This window comes from Perna viridis, chromosome 6 (genome assembly GCF_037379345.1).
Source record: "Perna viridis isolate PV_CMFRI_1.1 ecotype Kerala chromosome 6, ASM3737934v1, whole genome shotgun sequence".
NCBI classification, from domain to species: Eukaryota; Metazoa; Mollusca; class Bivalvia; order Mytilida; family Mytilidae; genus Perna; species Perna viridis.
This window is the reverse complement of record NC_142450.1, coordinates 31794893-31816944: the sequence shown is the minus strand read 5'-3', so window position 1 is coordinate 31816944 and position 22052 is coordinate 31794893. Positions and strand designations below refer to the sequence as shown.

Here is a 22052-nt window from a genome sequence, read left to right as displayed (position 1 = left end):
TGAGCTCGTTCTTGATACTTTAATTTCGTTCAAAATGTGATTTGACGCGATTTCATAGTTCTTTTTATGAATTGTTCATTGCAATTCTTACTACAGGTGTAATAGCCCCTCCATTAGTTAATGATTCAAAATTTGAACATTTTTGTGTTACTGTAAAAGAAACATCTTCTGCAAAGTTGTGATTAGTCATTTTTACCTGAAGAGTAGTGGGAAATTGTAAATATTGTTCAAAAGGAAAGACATACTCTACTCTATTTAAAAGAATATAACAATTTACAAAATTTAAATTTTAATTGTAGCTCGATCACAGCCCGTTATTATTTATTATCTTCTGGTGTTCTCGAAACGTGCAAAATATTTGTCTGTTCAGTATGTAGTAAGCATCTATTTGTCCAATTGTTAAAACACGGGGAAGATGATTTATTTGCAAACTAATTTACTAAAGTAAAAACATGTTTAAATAACCACATTTCTAATACGACTGCAAAACAGAAAAAAAATGGTTATGTATTGAACACTTTTTACATGCTTGCTTATGGTTTGATACTTCCGAAAACAAAAAAAAAAGCTTCGGGTATTTTCTTCCACGAGATGTTTTCATGATTGAAGTTTAATCGCTACAATCGTGTCGAGTTATATTAAATGTAATTGTAATGAATCAATAAGTATTCCTATACGAATGACATCAGTTTTCTTTCGATGAACTATTGAAAATAAGAGTATAATGTTGGATGTGCCTGAAAAATGTGAAGAGATCAGGTATAACTAGGGCAACTAAAAGAGAACACAGAAGTAAGACACCCCCGGTGCCTATATAGGTTGCTGAAGGTCTAAAATCTCTAGCTGATGTCAAACTCCTTTGGTACGCATTTGTTTCTTTCTTGTCCACCGTGAGTTCTTTCTTAGTTTTTTCGATACTTTCGGCTAAACTCTCAGGTGAATAAACTACAGGAACTGATGTTATTGAAGCTGCAAGATGTTAAATACATATGATGAAAACACGTTTGATCTAAACTAGGTGTACTCATTATTTTTATTTTCTGAACAAGGTATGCACATGCATAAGTGAAAAATAACTTGAAAACCAGTTCCAAGTCAGATTATTTTGTAAATTCTTATTTTCTTACATAATATAATTAAAATACACCAATAAAATTCGAAGAGAACATTATACTAAGAGCGCAAATATTTAAATTTTCAAGCGTTCAGATTATACTGATTTTAGCTCGGATTTTAACGAATACAAATTTATTACAGAGTCTTGATTGTTGGTTTCATTATAGTAGTATTTATTATCAACAACTTTTTAAAGATCTTGCTACGGTCAAAACCCCTTATTCCTTATCAAAATCTTTTTTTCTTTTGTATCAGAAAAAAAAAGAATTATTTGATATCCTCAGACTCTTGATGTTGATTTTTAGCTGGACAACATACATTTTTGTATCTTAATTTATTTTTCTCGTAAGCTGGTTAGGCGAGATGTGACAGCATGATTGTAGACTGAACCATTAGGCTTTGAGCATTTAAGAGACACCATGTAAATGCAGTTAGATTCAACTGATATGACCAGCATACTGATAATTTCATTTATTTATTTTATTGTTACAATATAATATCAAGATACTCATAGTATCAGTGAGAACATGCATTATTTGTATCAATAGTGGAAAATGCAGAATATTTTTTTTTTCAAAATTTCCGTACAAATTAACTTAAGTACGAACAGAACATTGATTTTTCATTTTTTTCTTAAGTCTCAAACGTTTGCTTAGTGTTTATTCCATCTTAACAATTTCGGTAATTTTCAAACCAACATTATTTTTTTAGAAAACATGAGTATGCAATCTTTGGATAAATATCATCTGGAACAACATGGTATGTGTCATTCACTGCCTGTGTCTTAACATTGAAAGAATATTCTTTATTTCAAATTTATCCTGTTGTATTTTCTATTGAGGTTACTTTTTGTTTTCTACTGCTTATAATTATTATTTCAATAGTGTTCTTTCGGGATTTAACTGTATATGCATTCTCAAGTAATAGGTGCGTAGTTGAATTGCCTTTTTCGTCCATGCATAAATATTTAAGGAATTAATTCTAGTTTTAAAAAGTATTGAAGATCGTGCGGTTTTTTTTTTAAATTTCCTTAGATTTGATATTCGATATTGAAAGCGGCGAAAATCTATATGTGTAATGATTTCTTAACTATTTAGACAGGTTTAGATGTTGTCTCGTGAATAAGTTTTATTTAAACACTAGCAATAATTGCTAATATTATATGGAGGTGAATGTGTAAAAATATAAATATGAATTCGAATGTTTTCATATACTTTATGATATTGTCTGTTCTGTGTACTGTGTATTGTTTCTGTGTATTTGTTTTATTCATGTACATGTTTGTGTGTTTTGATCTTTTGTTCACCAACTGTGTTTGAGGCTATCAATAAATCTTGTCTTATCTAGGATACCAAAAAGTTTAATTTGAAGCAATAAGAAAAAAATAACTCACTTTGACAAGTAGGCATGTTGACACATACAATAGGAGTACCACTCCATGTTCCGTCTGACTGGCAAGTTCGGACGGTGTCTCCTCCTTGTTTTTGTGATCCTGGAATACAGGAATATGTGGCAGTATCTCCCGGTTGAAGACCAGTAAGGGAATATGAAGAATTGTATACACTACCGGGGTCGTAACATCTTTCTTCTGAAAAAAAAAGAAATGTAAAACAAAATAAACATTTACATAGAATGGATAGTAACTTCTCTTTTTTTATATTAATTAATATGAAATATACTGTCAATCAATAATTGTTTACTAATATTGTATTCTCATAAAATAAGCTCATTTATGCATTTTCACAGCTGAGTTAGCTTACTAATGGCATTTATGAACGAAAGCATTATTTCATAAATGGAAACGTTAATACTCTTAAAAGTAAACTTAAATAAAATACAATGGGGGAAATTGTATTCATCCAGATTTTGATACTGGCAATATATAACGTGAGCGCTCGTCGAAATATTCCACATGATGTCGTCAGTATCAAAATCGAGAGTAACTATTATTTCATGAATATATTGAACATACCTGAACATACAGGTGGTATACCATTCCAGGTACCACTTGACTGGCAGATGCGAATGAGATTACCAGCTTCATAAGAGTAACCAGTATCACAAACATAGGTCGCCGTTGATCCTATTGTTAGTGCAGTAAGGTTGTAAGTAGCATTCGATACCGCTCCAGGGTCATGGCATCCATGTGCTAATGTAAAAACAAAATTTTAAAATTTAATAGTTTTCTTTAATATTAAAAGACTGACATGAAAAGAATGTTTTGGTTGTAGGAAAGTATATAACAACGAATATAATTAAGAGTAATAAAACAAATAAATGACTGAATATCGTCGACAAAGAAGTTTCAAAATACAAATTACTATACTTATTCAAAGGCATTCGAATCAAAGTACATGGCCAAAATATAAAACAAAGATGGTCTGGAACAACATGGTATGTTTCATTCACTGCCTGTGTCTAAGATACCAAACTTAACATTGAAAGAACATTCTTTATTTCAAATTTATCCTTTTGTTTTTTCTATTGAGGTTACTTTTTACAAATTACTATACTTATTCAAAGGCATTAGAATCAAAGTACATGGCCAAAATATAAAACAAAGATGGTCTGCAACAATATGGTATGTGTCATTCACTGCCTGTGTCTAAGATACCAAACTTAACATTGAAAGAACATTCTTTATTTCAAATTTATCCTTTTGTTTTTTCTATTGAGGTTACTTTTTACAAATTACTATACTTATTCAAAGGCATTAGAATCAAAGTACATGGCCAAAATATAAAACAAAGATGGTCTGGAACAATATGGCATGTGTCATTCACTGCCTGTGTCTAAGATACCGAACTTAACATTGAAAGAATATTCTTTATTTCAAATTTATCCTTTTGTATTTTCTATTGAGGTTACTTTTTTGTTTTCTACTGCTTATAATTATTATTTCAATAGTGTTCTTTCGGGATTAACTGTATATGCATTCTCAAGTAATAGGTGCGTAGTTGAATTGCCTTTTTCGTTCATGCATAAATATTTAAGGAATTAATTCTAGTTTTAAAAAGTATTGAAGATCGTGCGTTTTTTTTTTTTTAAATTTCCTTAGATTTGATATTCGATATTGAAAGCGGTGAAAATCTATATGTGTAATGATTTCTTAACTATTTAGACAGGTTTAGATATTGTCTCGTGAATAAGTTTTATTTAAACACTAGCAATAATTGCTAATATTATATGGAGGTGAATGTGTAAAAATATAAATATGAATTCGAATGTTTTCATATACTTTATGATATTGTCTGTTCTGTGTACTGTGTATTGTTTCTGTGTATTTGTTTTATTCATGTACATGTTTGTGTGTTTTGATCTTTTGTTCACCAACTGTGTTTGAGGCTATCAATAAATCTTGTCTTATCTAGGCTACCAAAAAGTTTAATTTGAAGCAATAAGAAAAAAATAACTCACTTTGACAAGTAGGCATGTTGACACATACAATAGGAGTACCACTCCATGTTCCGTCTGACTGGCAAGTTCGGACGGTGTCTCCTCCTTGTTTTTGTGATCCTGGAATACAGGAATATGTGGCAGTATCTCCCGGTTGAAGACCAGTAAGGGAATATGAAGAATTGTATACACTACCGGGGTCGTAACATCTTTCTTCTGAAAAAAAAGAAATGTAAAACAAAATAAACATTAACATAGAAAGGATAGTAACTTCTCTTTTTTATATTAATTAATATGAAATATATGTCAATCAATAATTGTTTACTAATATTGTATTCTCATAAAATAAGCTCATTTATGCATTTTCACAGCTGAGTTAGCTTACTAATGGCATTTATGAACGAAAACGTTATTTCATAAATGGAAACGTTAATACTCTTAAAAGTAAACTTAAATGAAATACAATGGGAAAATTGTATTCATCCAGATTTTGATACTGGCAATATATAACGTGAGCGCTCGTCGAAATATTCCACATGATGTCGTCAGTATCAAAATCGAGAGTAACTATTATTTCATGAATATATTGAACATACCTGAACATACAGGTGGTATACCATTCCAGGTACCACTTGACTGGCAGATGCGAATGAGATTACCAGCTTCATAAGAGTAACCAGTATCACAAACATAGGTCGCCGTTGATCCTATTGTTAGTGCAGTAAGGTTGTAAGTAGCATTCGATACCGCTCCAGGGTCATGGCATCCATGTGCTAATGTAAAAACAAAATTTTAAAATTTAATAGTTTTCTTTAATATTAAAAGACTGACATGAAAAGAATGTTTTGGTTGTAGGAAAGTATATAACAACGATATAATTAAGAGTAATAAAACAAATAAATGACTGAATATCGTCGACAAAGAAGTTTCAAAATACAAATTACTATACTTATTCAAAGGCATTCGAATCAAAGTACATGGCCAAAATATAAAACAGAGATGGTCTATTAAATCATTGTAAAAGAGAATGAAAATACAATTACATTTAAACAACCATAGCGACAATAAAGCACTTGCAATATTAACTCCTACAGATTATTAATCAGGGGTGACGTTGGTGCTTCGGAAAAGTAAATATCCCCTGCTTCGCCAGCAGCACCTGTAACATAGCTAGTTAATATCAATTTTTGTTTTGCTGATTTCCAATTCACGTGATCTCTGAAATTCAATACAATTTGACACTACAGCTTGTATATAAGCACAGAACCATTCAACAATCGAAGTATCATTTCTGATGGTCATTAACATACAATAATAAAAAAGTACGTCGGAATCGATAAGTAGACACCCATTTAACAATTGACTTAACTTACGAGGAAAAGTTTTCCTTATATACGTATAAGATATAAATCTTTAAGTCTAAGCTATACTCCAAGAATCGATGCAAGCTTGCAAATTTGCGATGCAAATTTGATCGTTCCCTCTGCGGGATACGAACCCCTTGCTTTTCTCTGACATCTATGGCAACAACGTCTTCACTAAGTCCAACGCTCAAGACCACTTGTCCAACTAGGCTATACATAAATACTGCTTTCGTTAACCAAGTGATACTTCCTCGTAAGTAAATCTAGACCGCGAACATAGGAACATAGCACACGATATATATATGATCTGCAGAGAGTGAAGAGTGGGGGAGTTGATTTTGGATAAAAGATTTCCGTATTTACATCCACACGGAATGAATAAAAGTTATTCTTGTTTTGTTTAGTTTCTTTTCATCACAGTGTTTATTGATATTTTACCTATATATTTTTTACACAAAGTTCAAGATCAGCACAAAATGTTTGTCTCTATAACACAATGCTCAAGATCTTAGTTTATTGTCGAAAAAAAATTAATTTGTCACAGGTATTCACCAAATGAGGAAATGAGTTGTGTTCTCAAACTATTTACTTTCCTACAAACTCAGTTTGTTTAAGGCACTGAATAAGGTCATTGGTTGACAGACAATTTTGCTCATTATATGTATTATTATAGTTAATATGCTTATTGGTGCAATCCTTTGATTTAGATATATATTTTTGTTTGTTTGTACTGCATCGCCATGACTCAACAATCCGATACCCATTAAGTTTACTGGTTGACAGATTGTTTTAGACTAAATATTTATATCAAATATTTCATAAAAGATAGTCATGTTAGTTTCAGTTGAGTGACTCTTATTACCACTAGTCAGCAAACAAACATTGATATCTATCGACAAATCTGTTAGGCTTAATTTTGTTATTGTGTTTCTCGGATATCAATGTACATTCCATGAACAAGTGAAAAACATCTTCACCCAGTACCTCACATCTGTATTGTGGACTTGTTATAGTATATATCATTTGAACAGTATGTAGGCTTTGATCTGTTTAGATTTGGGACTTGATACTTAAGTTATCAAGTTTATTCGATTCGCAACCATTGCTAGTGATGTTAGCTAAATCCTGTAAGCGTCAAGTTTGATTGGTTTTCAATGCAGTACGGAGTACAACTAACTGATGATAAATTGAATCATCTATGAGATAGAAACTTCATATAGGTCAATCGTATTGTATTGTGATCATGTACCTTCTGTAATGAAGAAATCGACAGAGACTGTATTTGCTCCTGCCTTATAAGCTTATTTAACAGAAACCTGGCTCTACAAAAAATCCCCAGTTCAGAGCAGATCAAGTGTGAAATGTAGTCTCCATAAGCTAGATATGTTGGTTTATTTCCACTCAGAATGTTAAGGTTTACACTTGGTAAGTCAAAATCATCACGTTTTGTTTTATAATTTGATTCCAATTGTCATATTTGATCTAACTGTAAGGTATAATACACGTAATATATAGCATACTTAGTCCAGTATAGGTGTATGTTGCGTTAGATACTGAGATTGCCTCTACAAATGTCTTCCAAACAAACGCTGTGCTGATGCATTTTGATAAATAAAACAGCAACACAACATGTCATTTTATTTTAAATGATATATTTAGCAAACTTTTTCTTTTGTTCATTAAAAACTGCGAACGTAAGACCCAACGAATGTGTCCCAAATGCTGGAAACACTAACATTGAAATATTTACGACAGAATTACTTACCATTTATGAATTAAAAATTTATGAAAAAAAAATATTTGTATTGCAAAATGAACTTTAAAACAAATCAACTCACGTTGACACGAAGGCATGTTGACACATACAATAGGAGTACCACTCCATGTTCCGTCTGACTGGCAAGTCCGGACAGTGTCCCCTGCTTGAGTTTGCGATCCTGTGATACACGTGTAGGTGGCAGTATCTCCCGGTAGAAGACCAGTCAGGGAATAAGAAGAATTATAGACACTCCCAGGGTCATTACAGCTTTTTTCTAAAAAAAAATATACCGTCAACAATTATTGCTATGAATACTGTTTTCAATTCCCATTTTAAAAACGATTCATATCTCATGTTATGGAAATATAATGAAATAAAACTAATGCGAAAACATGAGAAAAATGAGTTAAGGCATGGCAGCAGTCCTTTATTTTTAAATAGCTAGATGTAAATTAGAATTGCAATCAGTAAACAAATCATCACAGACATAAATCACTGCCGATCCTACTGACAGTTCAGTATAGGTGTATGTAGCATTAGATTGATACTGAGCCTGGGTCTTGACAGTTTTGTTCTTAAAAAAGCATTACGCTGATGGATTTGAATTTTTCTAAATAACTAAAGTAATCACTTGACTCCCTTGCAACTTCATGTTTGCATTCATTGCAACATTTGTATCGATTATTTTAAAATTCATCGCCACAATTCCGAATCTTTTAAAAGAAGAATCTTATCACCAAGAAAAAAGATAGAAAGTATTTGCGAGACCTTGTCGTGAATTATAAGCAAATTGTATAACTCATGCAGAAATTTACGAAAGGCTCTCGAATATTTTGTTCATGAAATGTTGGCCACTTTTTACCGACAGCTGAAATATCCTAGGTTTTTGGATAAAGATAACTTTTGACAAATATATAGTTCATTAATGCATGTGGTCAATATATCAAAACGTCACCTGAAAACCTCCCATTTTCCCCCAAAAAAAATAATGAAAGAAACGATACTTTGTGTCATCATTTTGTCACTTTAATGTTGTAACAGTTCGAAAATACGTTACATTATGTTTAGTCAATAAATTGCCAATAAATATTTTAGTGGGTAAATATAAGGACCGGAAATGGTTATAAAAATATACCTTTTTTTGTTTTTGTTTTTTGTTTTTTTTGTTTTTGTTTGTTTGTTTGTTTTTGTTTTGTTTTGTTTTGTTTTGTTTTGTTTTGTTTTTGTTTTTGTTTTGTTTTTGTTTTTTTTTTTTTTTTTTATCAAAGCTACTTATTCGAATATTTGAATAATATCAGAAATATCGTCATTTTCAATTGTTATAGGGAAACCTACAATGGATATTTTTGAATGGAATTTTGCGAATATGGATTTTTCTATAAAACATGTTTCATTCAAACGCACATATGCAAATGCGGTAGAAGTTACGAAATTTAGTTGTTATCATTAAAAGTGAGTTAGAAATTTAATTGATACGAATTTTATTTTGGGATTGTGGTAAATTCCATAACGAATAGGAATTCTTCTATCCAGAATAGGGAATAAAACATTGGGAATAGAGGATAGGGTCTGAGTTTATATGTATAGTATAAATAATGTTAATTTAGTTACAATGAAGAAATTTCTAAAAAAATACACTAAAGTGACAAATTAGGTAAGAAATTGTGACTTACGTGTACACACTGGTGCTATGCCGTCCCAATTACCACTACTTGTACAAGTGCGTGTCAGGTAGCCAGATGAGTAAACATATCCATAATCGCATATGTATTGTACAACAGATCCAGGTTCCAATCCATTGGTAAGGGTGTGAGAAGTATTGACTACATTAGGATCTGGGCACGTGGCGATGTCTGAAAATGATGTATTAATCTTTTAACTATTCTTTCCGAACTTAAAGAGATGTATATCGTTGTGTTGGAATGTGTTTTGCATTTCTTTGCTTTCACAGTTCGGGAATGCTTTATTCAATGCAACTCAAATATAAGAGTAATCAAGGGAACCAAAGTTATAGCGGTAATCAAAAGAATGTAATCCAGGGACAAAGACCAGACATGGAAAACAGACATGCACAACAAAGAACATAAAGTAACTAAAATCATACATACAAAGTAACAAAAGTAAATGAGCAACTTGGACTCCACTAAAAACTGGGAGCATGGACCAGGTGCACCGGTAGGGTAAGTAAGCGTCCTCTGCTTTTCTAGAAAAACCCAACGAGTTGCTCATAAAAAGTCAAGTCCGGGGTAGACAAACGAGGAAAGGAAAACTATGAAACCGTTGAATAAATCGGTTTTCATGATACACCGTAATGTTCCACGAGTTCATGATGACGACCATAAAGCTTGTTGTAGTGATGGCCTATCCAGGAGCCTATTTGTTAGAGTTCTAGAGCGATAAAAAAAGTCTGCGTAGTTTCGGCAAGCTCTGGCATAACGTATGAGTTGTGATATGAACACTCCATACGCAGGAGCCGAAGGGATGTTGCCACAGAGGAAAGGAAAGTTGATAATTCTGAATGAAAAGTCATCACGTTTGTCGTAAAGTTGGGTCAATAGTTTTCCTTTACCATCGATTTCTAAGTGTAGGTCAAGATATGAGGCTGACTTTACAGTGTCTGTAGTATCCTTTATCTCAACTTCTTTGGGGTAGATGCGATGTATCAAATCCCCGAAATTAGGATTGTTTAAAGATAATACGTCATCTATATAGCGGAAACTGATATCATAAGGTATCTCTTTAATTCGTTTCCAAATGTTTTCAATATAGCTAAATAGTAAAGGGCTTCTTGGAATGTAAAATCAATTACACCCATATTTTGATAACTCATGCTATTATAGGGGTCTATAGTATGATTTTTTTTTATCTTAAGACAATCTGATTTTTGTGAGTTGTCTTCAAAAGCTCTAGAAATACCCATTGCTTGAATTAACGTTTCATACGTCCAACGATAAAAATCAAGGACATAATATATTTCAATTTCTATATACATTATATGATTTACTACCGGTATTAACTGCCATTTTCTTATTGGAGAGATATATAATAATGAAAACCATAAAACTTCATAATCGTAACCAATGTATTTCCTAATCCTGTAATCTTAGCTTATTCATTTAAGAATTCATTTTTTTTTTATATTTATTGCTTGTTTTAAATGGACCTTACTGATATGAGTGGTTTATATTAAGCTCTTCCACTGATATTTACTGCTGACCAAACTGAGTTAATTTTAAATAATGATTTTTATTTTGTTAACATGACATTTATTAGACTAAGAAAGAAAGCAGATAACAGATAATAATTTAGTAAATGCGATAACAAATACCTGAAAACACTGTAACAATGACCTCAGCTGAGGTTTCACTTGATGGATGTTGATTGTTTCCCCAACGGTTTCCAAGATAAATCATATAACCGTTTGTATTAGTATCAGATGGTGTATACAGTAGTGCACTGTTGTTAGTGTATACGTATACCACACCGCTGTAGATTCGCCCCGTTGGCATAGCGGATCCTGCTCCATTGAAAATCATTTCTCCATTACTGCCCTGGCCGTCTTCATCTTGTTTTACCTACAAGGTTAGTTTATTGTATATTGTTTGAGTGTCAGTTTCTGTAAGAATCAAGCAGTGGATGAAACAAAGTATAAAAACACCATTTTGAACAATCAGACTCAAGGAAAAATGACAAGATTTTCCCTATCATTTTGGTAAATTAAGCTCTTATTCCATTAAAATGAACTGAAAATAAACATTTCAGGGGTAAATAATTCTGGCAAAAAACTTTTTTTTCTAACACTCTATTGAAAAATTTCTGAGCAAACCTAAAGATGCAGAGATATGATAGTGGTATTTTCAGATAGAAAAAAAACACCCTTGGGTGACATTTTATTGTCAGATTGGTGGGCTTTTGACATGCATGTTTTTGATTTTCCCCATTTCGCTCTGATTCTTGCAAAACTGACACTTAAAGTCTAGTGTGAATCATTCTTGTTGTAAAACTGATCCTAATTTCAGTTATACATGTAATTGTATTTGAAACAAGCATTAAAGAAAGCTTCCTGTTTTTTTTCTTTCGTTTTATTCAATTTATATTTTAGTTAGTTACGTTCTGTTATTTTTTTTCTTCTTCTTGTTGTTATTTAAGTATGTTGTTTATTTTCTTTATGAAAAATCGAAAGATATGTTTTAAAATAGAAATGAGAGAAATCAAGAGAACCAAGTTTATAGCGGTAATCAAAAGAATGTAATCCAGGGACAAAGACTAGACATGGAAAACAGACATACACAACAAATAACATCAAGCAACTAAAATCATACATACAAATTGACAAAAGCAAATCAGCAACTCGGACTCCACTAAAAACTGGGAGCATGGACCAGGTGCACCGGTAGGGTAAGCGTCCTCCGCTTTTCAAGAAACATCCGGCGAGTTGCTCATAAAAAGTCAAGTCCGGGGTAGTCAAACGAGAAAAGGAAAACTATGACCCGTTGAATAAATCAGTTTTCGTGGTGCAGATGGATACACCTATTTGTTCGAGTTCTAGCGCGATACAAAAAGTCTGCGTAGTTTCGGCAAGTGATAAAAAAAAAGACGTGAGCTCAAGAGTGAATAAGGATTTTGTTGCAAATATCTCTAAACAACAATACCAGTTATATAAACTGAGAAGTGTTCAAAGGCAAATACTATCAGCATTAGTTCATTGTAATTATAGATATTGTTACATGAATAGATTTTTTTCTGTCTTCTGACTGGCCTAAAACTATTTTCAAGTCACGTTAAAACTTCACAGTAGTTCAAATTCGCTTAAATAAAAATTCTTCCTACTTAAACAATAATAGATCAAAATTTCGGCCAAAAACATACCGAAACATTCATAGTGGAATAATTCAAATACGTGAAAATACAAAAACATGGCCTGAACCAGAACACAGAAAAAAATGACGATCAACATACGCAGTGTAGCGAACATAATATAATAGATTATAAACTTAAAATATGAAGACAATGAAAACGCCACATAAAAACTAATGCAATAGCAATATGAACTCCCTCAAAAAATACGAGAGTGATGTTGGGTGCTTCTCAAGGGAACAAATGTCCTGCATCCGTCATATTGCATGTGAGTATAATGCGGTAATTGTCTAGGAACAATAATACATCTTCCTGACACGAGTCCTTGAACTTTTTAAGGTTAAACTGAAGGACTTTGCTACACTCTTCTCCTCTTTTGTAGCAACCATGGACTCCACTAAAAACAGGGAGAATGGACCAGGTGCACCGGTAGGGTAAGCGTCCCCTGCTGTTCTAGAAACACCTACCGAGTTGCTCATAAAAAGTCTAGTCTGGGGTAGAAGAAAGGGGAAAGAATAACTATGACACGTTGAACAAATCAGTTTTCATGGCGCAGGTGGATACACCGTAACGATTTACGAGTTTATGATGACGACCATAAAACTTCTGTAGTGATGACTTCAATCTTGTTCCAGAAGCCTATTTGTTAGAACTCTAGCGCGATACGCAAAGTCTGTGTAGTTTCGGCAAGCTCTGGCATAACGTATGGGTTGTTATATGAACACGCCATACGGAGGTGCTGAAAGGATGTTTTCAACCTACCGGTGCACCTGGTCCTTGCTCACAGTTTTTTTAGTGGAGTCCGAGTTGCTCATTTGCTTTTGTCACTTTGTATGTATGATTTTAGTTACTTTATGTTCGTTGTTGGTTGTGTATGTCTGTTTTCCATGTCTGGTTTTTGTCCCTGGATTACATTCTTTTGATAACCGCTATAAGCTTAGTTCCCTAAGTATAGAAAACAAACGAAGAGAACACAAACACATTGATTCATGTAATAATCATTCCAATCTAATTAGCATATGCCTTCTTCGTGTATTATGATTGGTTTTTCACTTATGCGATGACATTTTTACAAGCGTGCAAATTCGATGTACATATCGTAAACAACATGTCTACCATCGCTTCGACAAAAGAAAGAGCCGTTTAAAGGCTTAAAACGGTACTATCTGCTTTATTTTATTCATTTTTAACATTGTGTATTCAAAACAACGATTTGTGAAGGAAAACAGTTATCAGAAACCCGTAAATACTTTGAATATTGAAATTGACAACCATGTCACGGTTGAATGCAGCTATTTGCAATGTCAATTTCGGATGTCTATTTCACTAAATGAGAGAAACTATTTACAATAAATATTTCCAGAATTTATTGATGTCTAAAATCGGACCATTCACTCCCAAACCTGGAAAATCAGTTTTCAATCTTATCTTAAATGTCAGATTTCCCCGAGTTTGTGAACCATGATAACCACATATATCGAAAATAGTATTCATTCGATAATTCCTAATGACACATATTGTAAATGTGATATTGCATTGTGGGAAAAACTCTATTATTTGTTTTAAATAAATTTCTTATGTAATCTACAAGAGTTTTTTTTCGAAAAATATTTCAAGAAGTGTACTTCTGCATTTTAGTCGTGGTGTATCAAGACTTTTTATATTAATTATCTTTTAAAATTATGTTTCCAATCTAATTCGGTTTCCAGATTGTGATTTCATATACGGGAATGATTCAATACCCATGACGACTCTTTAATCTTTAAGCCATGCACTATGCTTTAAAACATTAATGGTTTAATGTTCCTGACCTTACCAAATTGGTTCATAGACCATTGTCGCTTTAAATATGATATGCAAGTAACATATATCTGATGTAGATTGGATCACTCAAGAAAAATCAACAAAACCAAGAATTAGTAGGGGTCAAGTCTGATAATCCCACAGATGGCTTTTTCACAGCATCTTTTTCACAAATAGATGTTTAATGTTTTCACTGAAACAATGTATTCAAATGTATTACATTTTTTTTTTACAATAAGTCGTATCAAAACGTTTTTTATACTTCTCGTCCTAACGATTGGCCTACAAAGGAAAACAGACAGCTTATTTAACACCTAAATGTTTCAAAAGACAAAAACAGAAACTAATAAAGTAAAAATGCAAATAAATCAAACACTACTCCTTTAAGAAGTTTTATTGTTGTAATTTCTTCCCTGGGTTTCATAAAAAAATCTTAAGTTGAGAAATTCCTCAAATCCTGTGTTTTCCTCAAATCTTCGATTTCAAGTGATCTAATTGGTCGGTGTTGAAAAAGACTTTGATGAAAATTTGTGATGTTTTATGAAACTGGACCCTGACCTTATCCAACATGGTTTATATTGAAAGACCAGAGTCACCTTAATTAGAGTATGCAAGTCAAATATATTTAATGTTGAGCAAGATCACTGTTAAAAGAAGTCAGAAAATCCTGAGAATCAAATGGTTTGTTCACATAATTTTATATTAAAAGAGGCAACTGAGAATTTTTCTTCTACTTCTACCCTACCGGTGCACCTGGTCCATGCTCCCAGTTTTTAGTGGAGTCCGAGTTGCTCATTTACTTTTGTTACTTTGTATGTATGATTTTAGTTACTTTATGTTCTTTGTTGTGTATGTCTGTTTTCCATGTCTGGTCTTTGTCCCTGGATTACATTCTTTTGATTACCACTATAACTTTGGTCCCCATGATTACTCTTTAACCCGAAGATTTAAAAGTTCACGCTACTTTTAAACAATCGGGCTATGAGCAATATTTTGTGAGATATTTCCCGCCTTTATACATTTCTAGGGTTTTTATAACCAAATCTCCTTCATCCTATTCTTGATTTAAACAAATTCTTCAATCTCAATGGTAAAATCTCAAGATTTTGCCCATTAAAGGTTGAAATAATATATTTATTCATTACTGGTCTACAATTTTAAAACCTTTTAGAAGCTCTTCAAAAATATATTGAATTTCTTTTCTCTACCATCCATTTCTTTTGTAAGCTATCAATGGGAAATAAGTAAACAAACAAACAAACTAGAAAAAAACAAATGTGTAAACAGGACGAACCACTAAAAATGGTCATTCAGAGAAAAACTAAAATATTAAAAGAGGCAACTGAGAATTTTTCTTCTACTTCTACCCTACCGGTGCACCTGGTCCATGCTCCCAGTTTTTAGTGGAGTCCGAGTTGCTCATTTACTTTTGTTACTTTGTATGTATGATTTTAGTTACTTTATGTTCTTTGTTGTGTATGTCTGTTTTCCATGTCTGGTCTTTGTCCCTGGATTACATTCTTTTGATTACCACTATAACTTTGGTCCCCATGATTACTCTTTAACCCGAAGATTTAAAAGTTCACGCTACTTTTAAACAATCGGGCTATGAGCAATATTTTGTGAGATATTTCCCGCCTTTATACATTTCTAGGGTTTTTATAACCAAATCTCCTTCATCCTATTCTTGATTTAAACAAATTCTTCAATCTCAATGGTAAAATCTCAAGATTTTGCCCATTAAAGGTTGAAATAATATATTTATTCATTACTGGTCTACAATTTTAAAACCTTTTAGAAGCTCTTCAAAAATATATTGAATTTCTTTTCTCTACCATCCATTTCTTTTGTAAGCTATCAATGGGAAATAAGTAAACAAACAAACAAACTAGAAAAAAACAAATGTGTAAACAGGACGAACCACTAAAAATGGTCATTCAGAGAAAAACTAAAATAGAATGACAAAGCAGTGAAACATTACACATTTTGCGTCAGGAGAAAGAGTCTCTAGTAATCCTAAAATTTGATTTCAGGAAGTACCAATGACAGTTCCCTTTTTTCTTATCGTTATATCTTTTAATTGTCCATGAAAAATAAAACGGAATAGAATGTTGTTACCTGAACATTAACTAATGATGTATCGAGATTGTAGATCTTTCCAAAGTTTATGGTGTCAGAGCTCACAATGCCACGCCCTGCTTCAAAAGATGTCTGGAAAGCTATATCTGGCTTGTATCCTTTTAAGACAACGTTTCCACTGTTTGTAAAGTAATCTGTAGTTCCCCAACCATCATAATGACCGTATACGCCACCTTATCACAGAACATTTTAATAAAAAGATATTGTAGACGACGTACACATAATTTCCTTAGATACAAATATAAATTTGCAACAAGTTTTAACCGTCTCTAAAAAAAATATGATTCACTTTAGCTATTCCTCAATTGCTGATGGTTTGAACCAATAGGCACGTGACTAAATTATTCATCGTTAGAAGAATAAACAAATGTACTATACCACTTAACATTAAATCTTACTGATAGAAATGTTCGGTTTTTTTTTTACATTTTAAGTAAATGTTCAAAGGAATGACGAACATGATCTGTTATAATCAGTTAGCAAATTGGCATTACAACATACAAATATATGTCTTGTTATTTGCTATAACCATTTTTACATATTTGACAGGTGGAGAGTTGTACAATTGTATAAGGACTTCGTATACCTGTGCACACATACTTGATGGCCCGGAATTACCTACCATTCATGTTAATAAGAAACATTTTATCTCAAAACGTCATGGTTGTATGTTTACTATAATTGATCAAAAGTGTCTGAATAGAAATTGAGGTACATTTTAGCTCATCTTATAATATAATATAATTACGTTCTTTTTTTACCTTGAATATTAAATTTATTACAGAAAGCAGTATTTCTATGAAAAAAGTATTCACGGGAACCAAGATTCTAGCGGAAATTAAAAGAACGTATTCTACAGACAGACAAAGCAAAGACAGGGAAAATAGACATGCACAACAAGGAACATAAAATAATCAAAATAATTCGTACAAAGAAACAAAAGTAAATAAGCAACTCGGACTCCAATAAAAAATGGGAGCATGGACTTAGTGCACCGGTAGTGTAAGTGTCCTCTGCTTGACTAGAAGCACCCGCCGAGGCGCTAATAAAAAGGTCAGTGCGGGGTAGAAAAAAAGATGAAAAGAAAACTATGACACGTCGAACAAAGCAGATTGATATACCGTAACAATCCACGAGATCATGAGGACGACCACAAAACTTCTGTAGTGATGACTTCAATCTTGTAGCATCATATCCCTGGTTCAGTAGCCTAATTGTAAGAAGAAGTCTAACGCGGTACAAAATGTCTGCATAATTACGACAAGCTCTGATATAACGCATGAGTTGATATGAAAACTCCACACGCAGGTGCTGAAGGGATTAAACCAATTCGCTGTCAATACATTGTTCGGGTAATAACCAAATTTGGAGTAAACGTGTACCTCCATAGAAAAGGTGTAACGTGAAAGTTACTTTACTGTATGGATAAAATTCCATATTTCTTTAAGTGCATATGGCAATGATTAAATACGATATACACAAATACAATTTGGAAAAGGTATTAAGCTTAAAGCTGCGTCAGCTGTTTTAGTTGTTTGTTCAGTTCTGATTCTACTCAATTTTGCTGATTCAATGAAATAAGTAATGCAACTGAACTAATAATAACGGATACACAGGTAAGCACGTGTCTTGTTTACATTTCATTTCACCTATTTCTTGATTAGTTTTCAAATAAATTATGAGAATTACTGACCACAATTATGACACATTATATGACAATACGTAAATTATAAAAGAATCCTTGCGTTATATTCGAACTTTTTTTCTTTTTCGGCTTGAGTACGTCGGTCTTCCTTGCCGTTGATAAGCCACTTTCGCTTTGCAATTAGATTTATTTTTTAATCGACCCTTACAACACATGCACGGATTAAGGTCACCAGAAGTTACATGCTTACGAATTTATCTAGGTCGGTTGTTTGTCTTGCAAGACAATATATGTATCGAAACTTTTTTCATGTATTTAATGTATTTTATTTGTGGATATCAAATGAAATTATACAAGAAAAGTGCAATATAGTAGAAATTTTCAAAATTAAGGCATATTTGAACAGAAACAAAAATTTACGAAAATGACAGCTAATGCAGCTTTAATCAAAATCATTTTCACATATGGCCAAATATTACTTCAGGTATAGTAGTGAAAAGTAGGATATGAAGGGAAAACAAGTGTTTTGAAGACGACTAAAAGGTTACAAATGAACGAATGACTTGTATGATTAAGTAATTGGTTTAACATTATGACATATTTTAGCTTTTTCATTTCAAACAAACGTTTGAATGCAGTTTTGAAAATTATTATTTGTAATGTAACTTATTTATTATTTGAATTAGAATTGTTATTTATATTTGTAATGTAACTTATTTGTTATTTGAATTAGAATTGTTATTTATTATTTGTAATGTAACTTATTTATTATTTGAATTAGAATTGTTATTTATATTTGTAATGTAACTTATTTGTTATTTGAATTAGAATTGTTATTTATTATTTGTAATGTAACTTATTTATTATTTGAATTAGAATTGTTATTTATATTTTTGTATGTAGCTGTTAAATGAAATATAATTAAATTATTACCATTAAAGTCGTGAGACTGTCCATCACCATTCGGAACCCACATCTTCACTTTCTCCGAGTCATATCCGAATACTACACCAACCATTGTGTTGAAACTATTTATCGTCGTTTCTTGAAAAATGTTGCCTAGTAGAGACAAAGAAATAGTTTTCACACATTTGTATTTTCAAAATTGTAGGTCTCGTGTTTTACTCATGGCAAACCTGCTTCAAACAAAATGTTCTGAAACATTTCTATTGATTCATCCAATTTTTGGATCGTTTTGCAGCACACCTATGTCACATAACAAAATATACGTGGAAATACCTTTTCATAATCATAAAAATAATTATTTTTGCCGTACATGAATGCTATATTTACCTTGTGCTTCTGATACGTAGCCATTTTCAATATATACTTGGGCAATAACTAGATCTGGTGCTTCTGAACTGCCATGACTTTGTTCTTTAAAGCAATCTCCTCCAGAATCTACAACAACAGCTTTAAGACAGTTTACTACTAATTGAACTTTTAAGGTGTTTGAACAGCTCCACAAGAAAAAAATTTCTTAATCAACTGACATTTTCGTTGCTAGATATGATTTCCATTATTTTTAGAAATCGACGGTAAAGGAAAACTATTGACCAAACTTTACGACAAACGTCATGACATTTCATTCAGAATTGTCAACTTTCCTTTCGTCTGTGGCAACATCCCGTCATCACCTGGGTATGCAGTGTTCATATCACAATTCAAACGTTATGCCAGAACTAGCCGAAACTTCGCAGACGTTTTGTATCGGGCTAGAACTCTAACAAATAGGCTTCTGGAACAGGGTTATGTTGCTACAAGATTGAAGTCATCACTACAAAAGTTTTATGGTCGTCATCATGAACTCGTGGATCGTTACGGTGTATCCATCTGTGCCATGAAAACTGATTTCTTCAAGGTGTCATAGTTTTCTTTTCCTCTTTTGACTACCCTGGACTTAAATTTTTATTGAAAAATTCCGCGGGTGTTTCTAGAAAAGCAGAGGACGCTTACTTACCCTACCGGTTTATCTGGTCCATGCTCCCAGTTTTTAGTGGAGTCCAAGTTGCTCATTTACTTTTGTTACTTTGTATGTTTTATTTTAGTTATTTTATGTTCTTTGTTGTGTATGTCTGTTTTCCATGTCTGATCTTTGTCCCTGGATTACATTCTTTTGATGTCCGCTTTAACCTTGGTTCCCTTAATTATTCTTTAAGTTGTTTTGTCATAACTATTATATACTAGTATAAAATCTTTTTAAATGTGTTAATTTTGTTTTTGTAAACCATGTTTAATCAATTAAATTGGTCATCCCAAAAGATCCAACCCATACAATCTGATTGTTATTTGAAAAAGCAACTTACCACTAATTGATATGCTTAGAGTAAATAGTGGAGTCGGAAAATCACTAGCTTTCCATACCCTTACTCTTGCCTGGCCGCTAGTATAGGACCCGCGTACAGAAGATGGACCTTTATAGTCGGTACTTGATCCTTTCATATAAAATAATATTGAATCTTCCATTATAATAATGTTTATATTGAGAAATCACTGTTCTTTGTATGATAATAAAGGAACATTTATTCAAACTAGAAATATGAAAACCAATGTTCTTATCATTAGAAAAAGGCATAACAAGAAAGTTTTAAAAAAACATTAAAAGATCTGCACCATTGAAACTGATTTATTCAACGGGTCATAGTTTTCCTTTCCTCGTTTTTCTACCCCGGACTTGACTCGGCGGTGTTTCTAGAAAAGCAGAGGACGCTTACACTACTGGTGCACCTGGTCCATGCTCCCAGTTTTTAGTGGAGTCCGAGTTGCTCATTTGCTTTTGTTACTTTGTATGTATGATTTTAGTTACTTTATGTTCTTTGTTGTGTATGTCTGTTTTCCATGTCTGGTCTTTGTCCCTGGATTACATTCTTTTGATTATCGCTATAACATTGGTTCCCTTGATTACTCTTTAATAGCTTAAATAAATGTATTAGTTATATTTATTTATTTATATTATTAAATATTTAGTTAGCATCGATATTTCTTTATAACTTTAATCATAACTGTTTAAAACTATAAAGAAACTGGTGTATATTAATTTCAAACATCTTATATATTTAAATAATTACGCTTAAGAATGCATTATATTTTTCAAAGTTTAACAATGACAAACAAGTACCAGTATAGGCAATTGAGCCGGAGGTTCCACCATGCATGCCAACATACGGTGTATAAAGAATCACGTGCACTTCATTATAGACATATACTATACCACCATAGTCTGGGGAGTCATCATTGTCTCTCTGTGCTGTTCCAGTCCCAGTAAAAACATAATCTTCATTGTTTTTTACTATCTTTATCTGAACATCAACCTTTATTGGCATTTCATTCAGTCCATGTGATATGGTTAGATCTCCTGTGACCATTGCCTCAACAGGATACCATTGACTTGTAAACGATGGGGGGTTCCACTGATACGTTATGTCAGCTGATAATAACAAAACAAATTATCTATACATGTATTCAATTCTTAAATTTTGGGGGGTTTAACTCTATGTTTTATTAGAAAAAGGTTTTTTTTTCTTTTATCATGCTTTACCTTTTGTTTTGAATTGTTAATTGCTGAAGTTGCTATTGCTGTTGTTTGTTTGTTCTTGTTTTCCTTTATTCATTTTTAATTTTTAAATGTTTCTATCCTGTGCCTTTTTACAATTATCACATACAATCTCCGCATGAATCTTAAACAATAATTTATTTAAATAATTCGCATTATTTTTGTCAATAATAAAGATGTCACGTAGAAGTAGTCTAGAGATATATATGAAAAAAAAGTGCTGCAATGTTCAAAACGCATAAATGATAAATTTGGGGAAGCACACAAAATAACTCTGCTTGTCAATTTTATTCTCAACGCAAAAAGACACAAGAAATTCATATGAAAAAGATGAACTCATTTCCCACTTGACTATTAAATTAAACACCTAAATTACTTAACATTCATTGATCAACCATCCACCCAAACCCCTATGCATAG

General features: G+C 32.3%; 1 protein-coding gene across 1 annotated transcript; it reads right to left on the bottom strand.

Annotated features, from left to right (window-relative positions):
* Window positions 1-685: 685 nt before the first annotated feature.
* On the bottom strand, window positions 686-21444 carry LOC148614563 (uncharacterized). The gene is made up of 11 exons (XM_088590456.1): window positions 21198-21444; window positions 19373-19480; window positions 19013-19138; window positions 16414-16607; window positions 10964-11210; window positions 9309-9488; window positions 7715-7909; window positions 5109-5285; window positions 3089-3265; window positions 2510-2704; window positions 686-969 (listed from the first exon to the last, which is right to left on the bottom strand). The coding sequence occupies exons 1-11, from the start codon at window positions 21442-21444 to the stop codon at window positions 686-688; spliced, it is 2130 nt and encodes a 709-aa protein (XP_088446582.1).
* Between the last annotated feature and the right edge of the window lie 608 nt (window positions 21445-22052).

What these genes read in the sequence shown, in the direction of transcription:
- LOC148614563 (XM_088590456.1), bottom strand. Translation starts at nt 21,444, where the DNA reads ATGGTCACAGGAGATCTAACCATATCACATGGACTGAATGAAATGCCA. An exon ending in CGGCTCAATTGCCTATACTG is followed by an intron (nt 19,481 to 21,197) that starts GTACTTGTTTGT and finishes CTGTTGTTGTAG; the next exon opens with ATTCTGGAGGAGATTGCTTT. An exon ending in CAACATGCCTTCGTGTCAAC is followed by an intron (nt 5,286 to 7,714) that starts GTGAGTTGATTT and finishes TTTTTACATTAG; the next exon opens with CACATGGATGCCATGACCCT.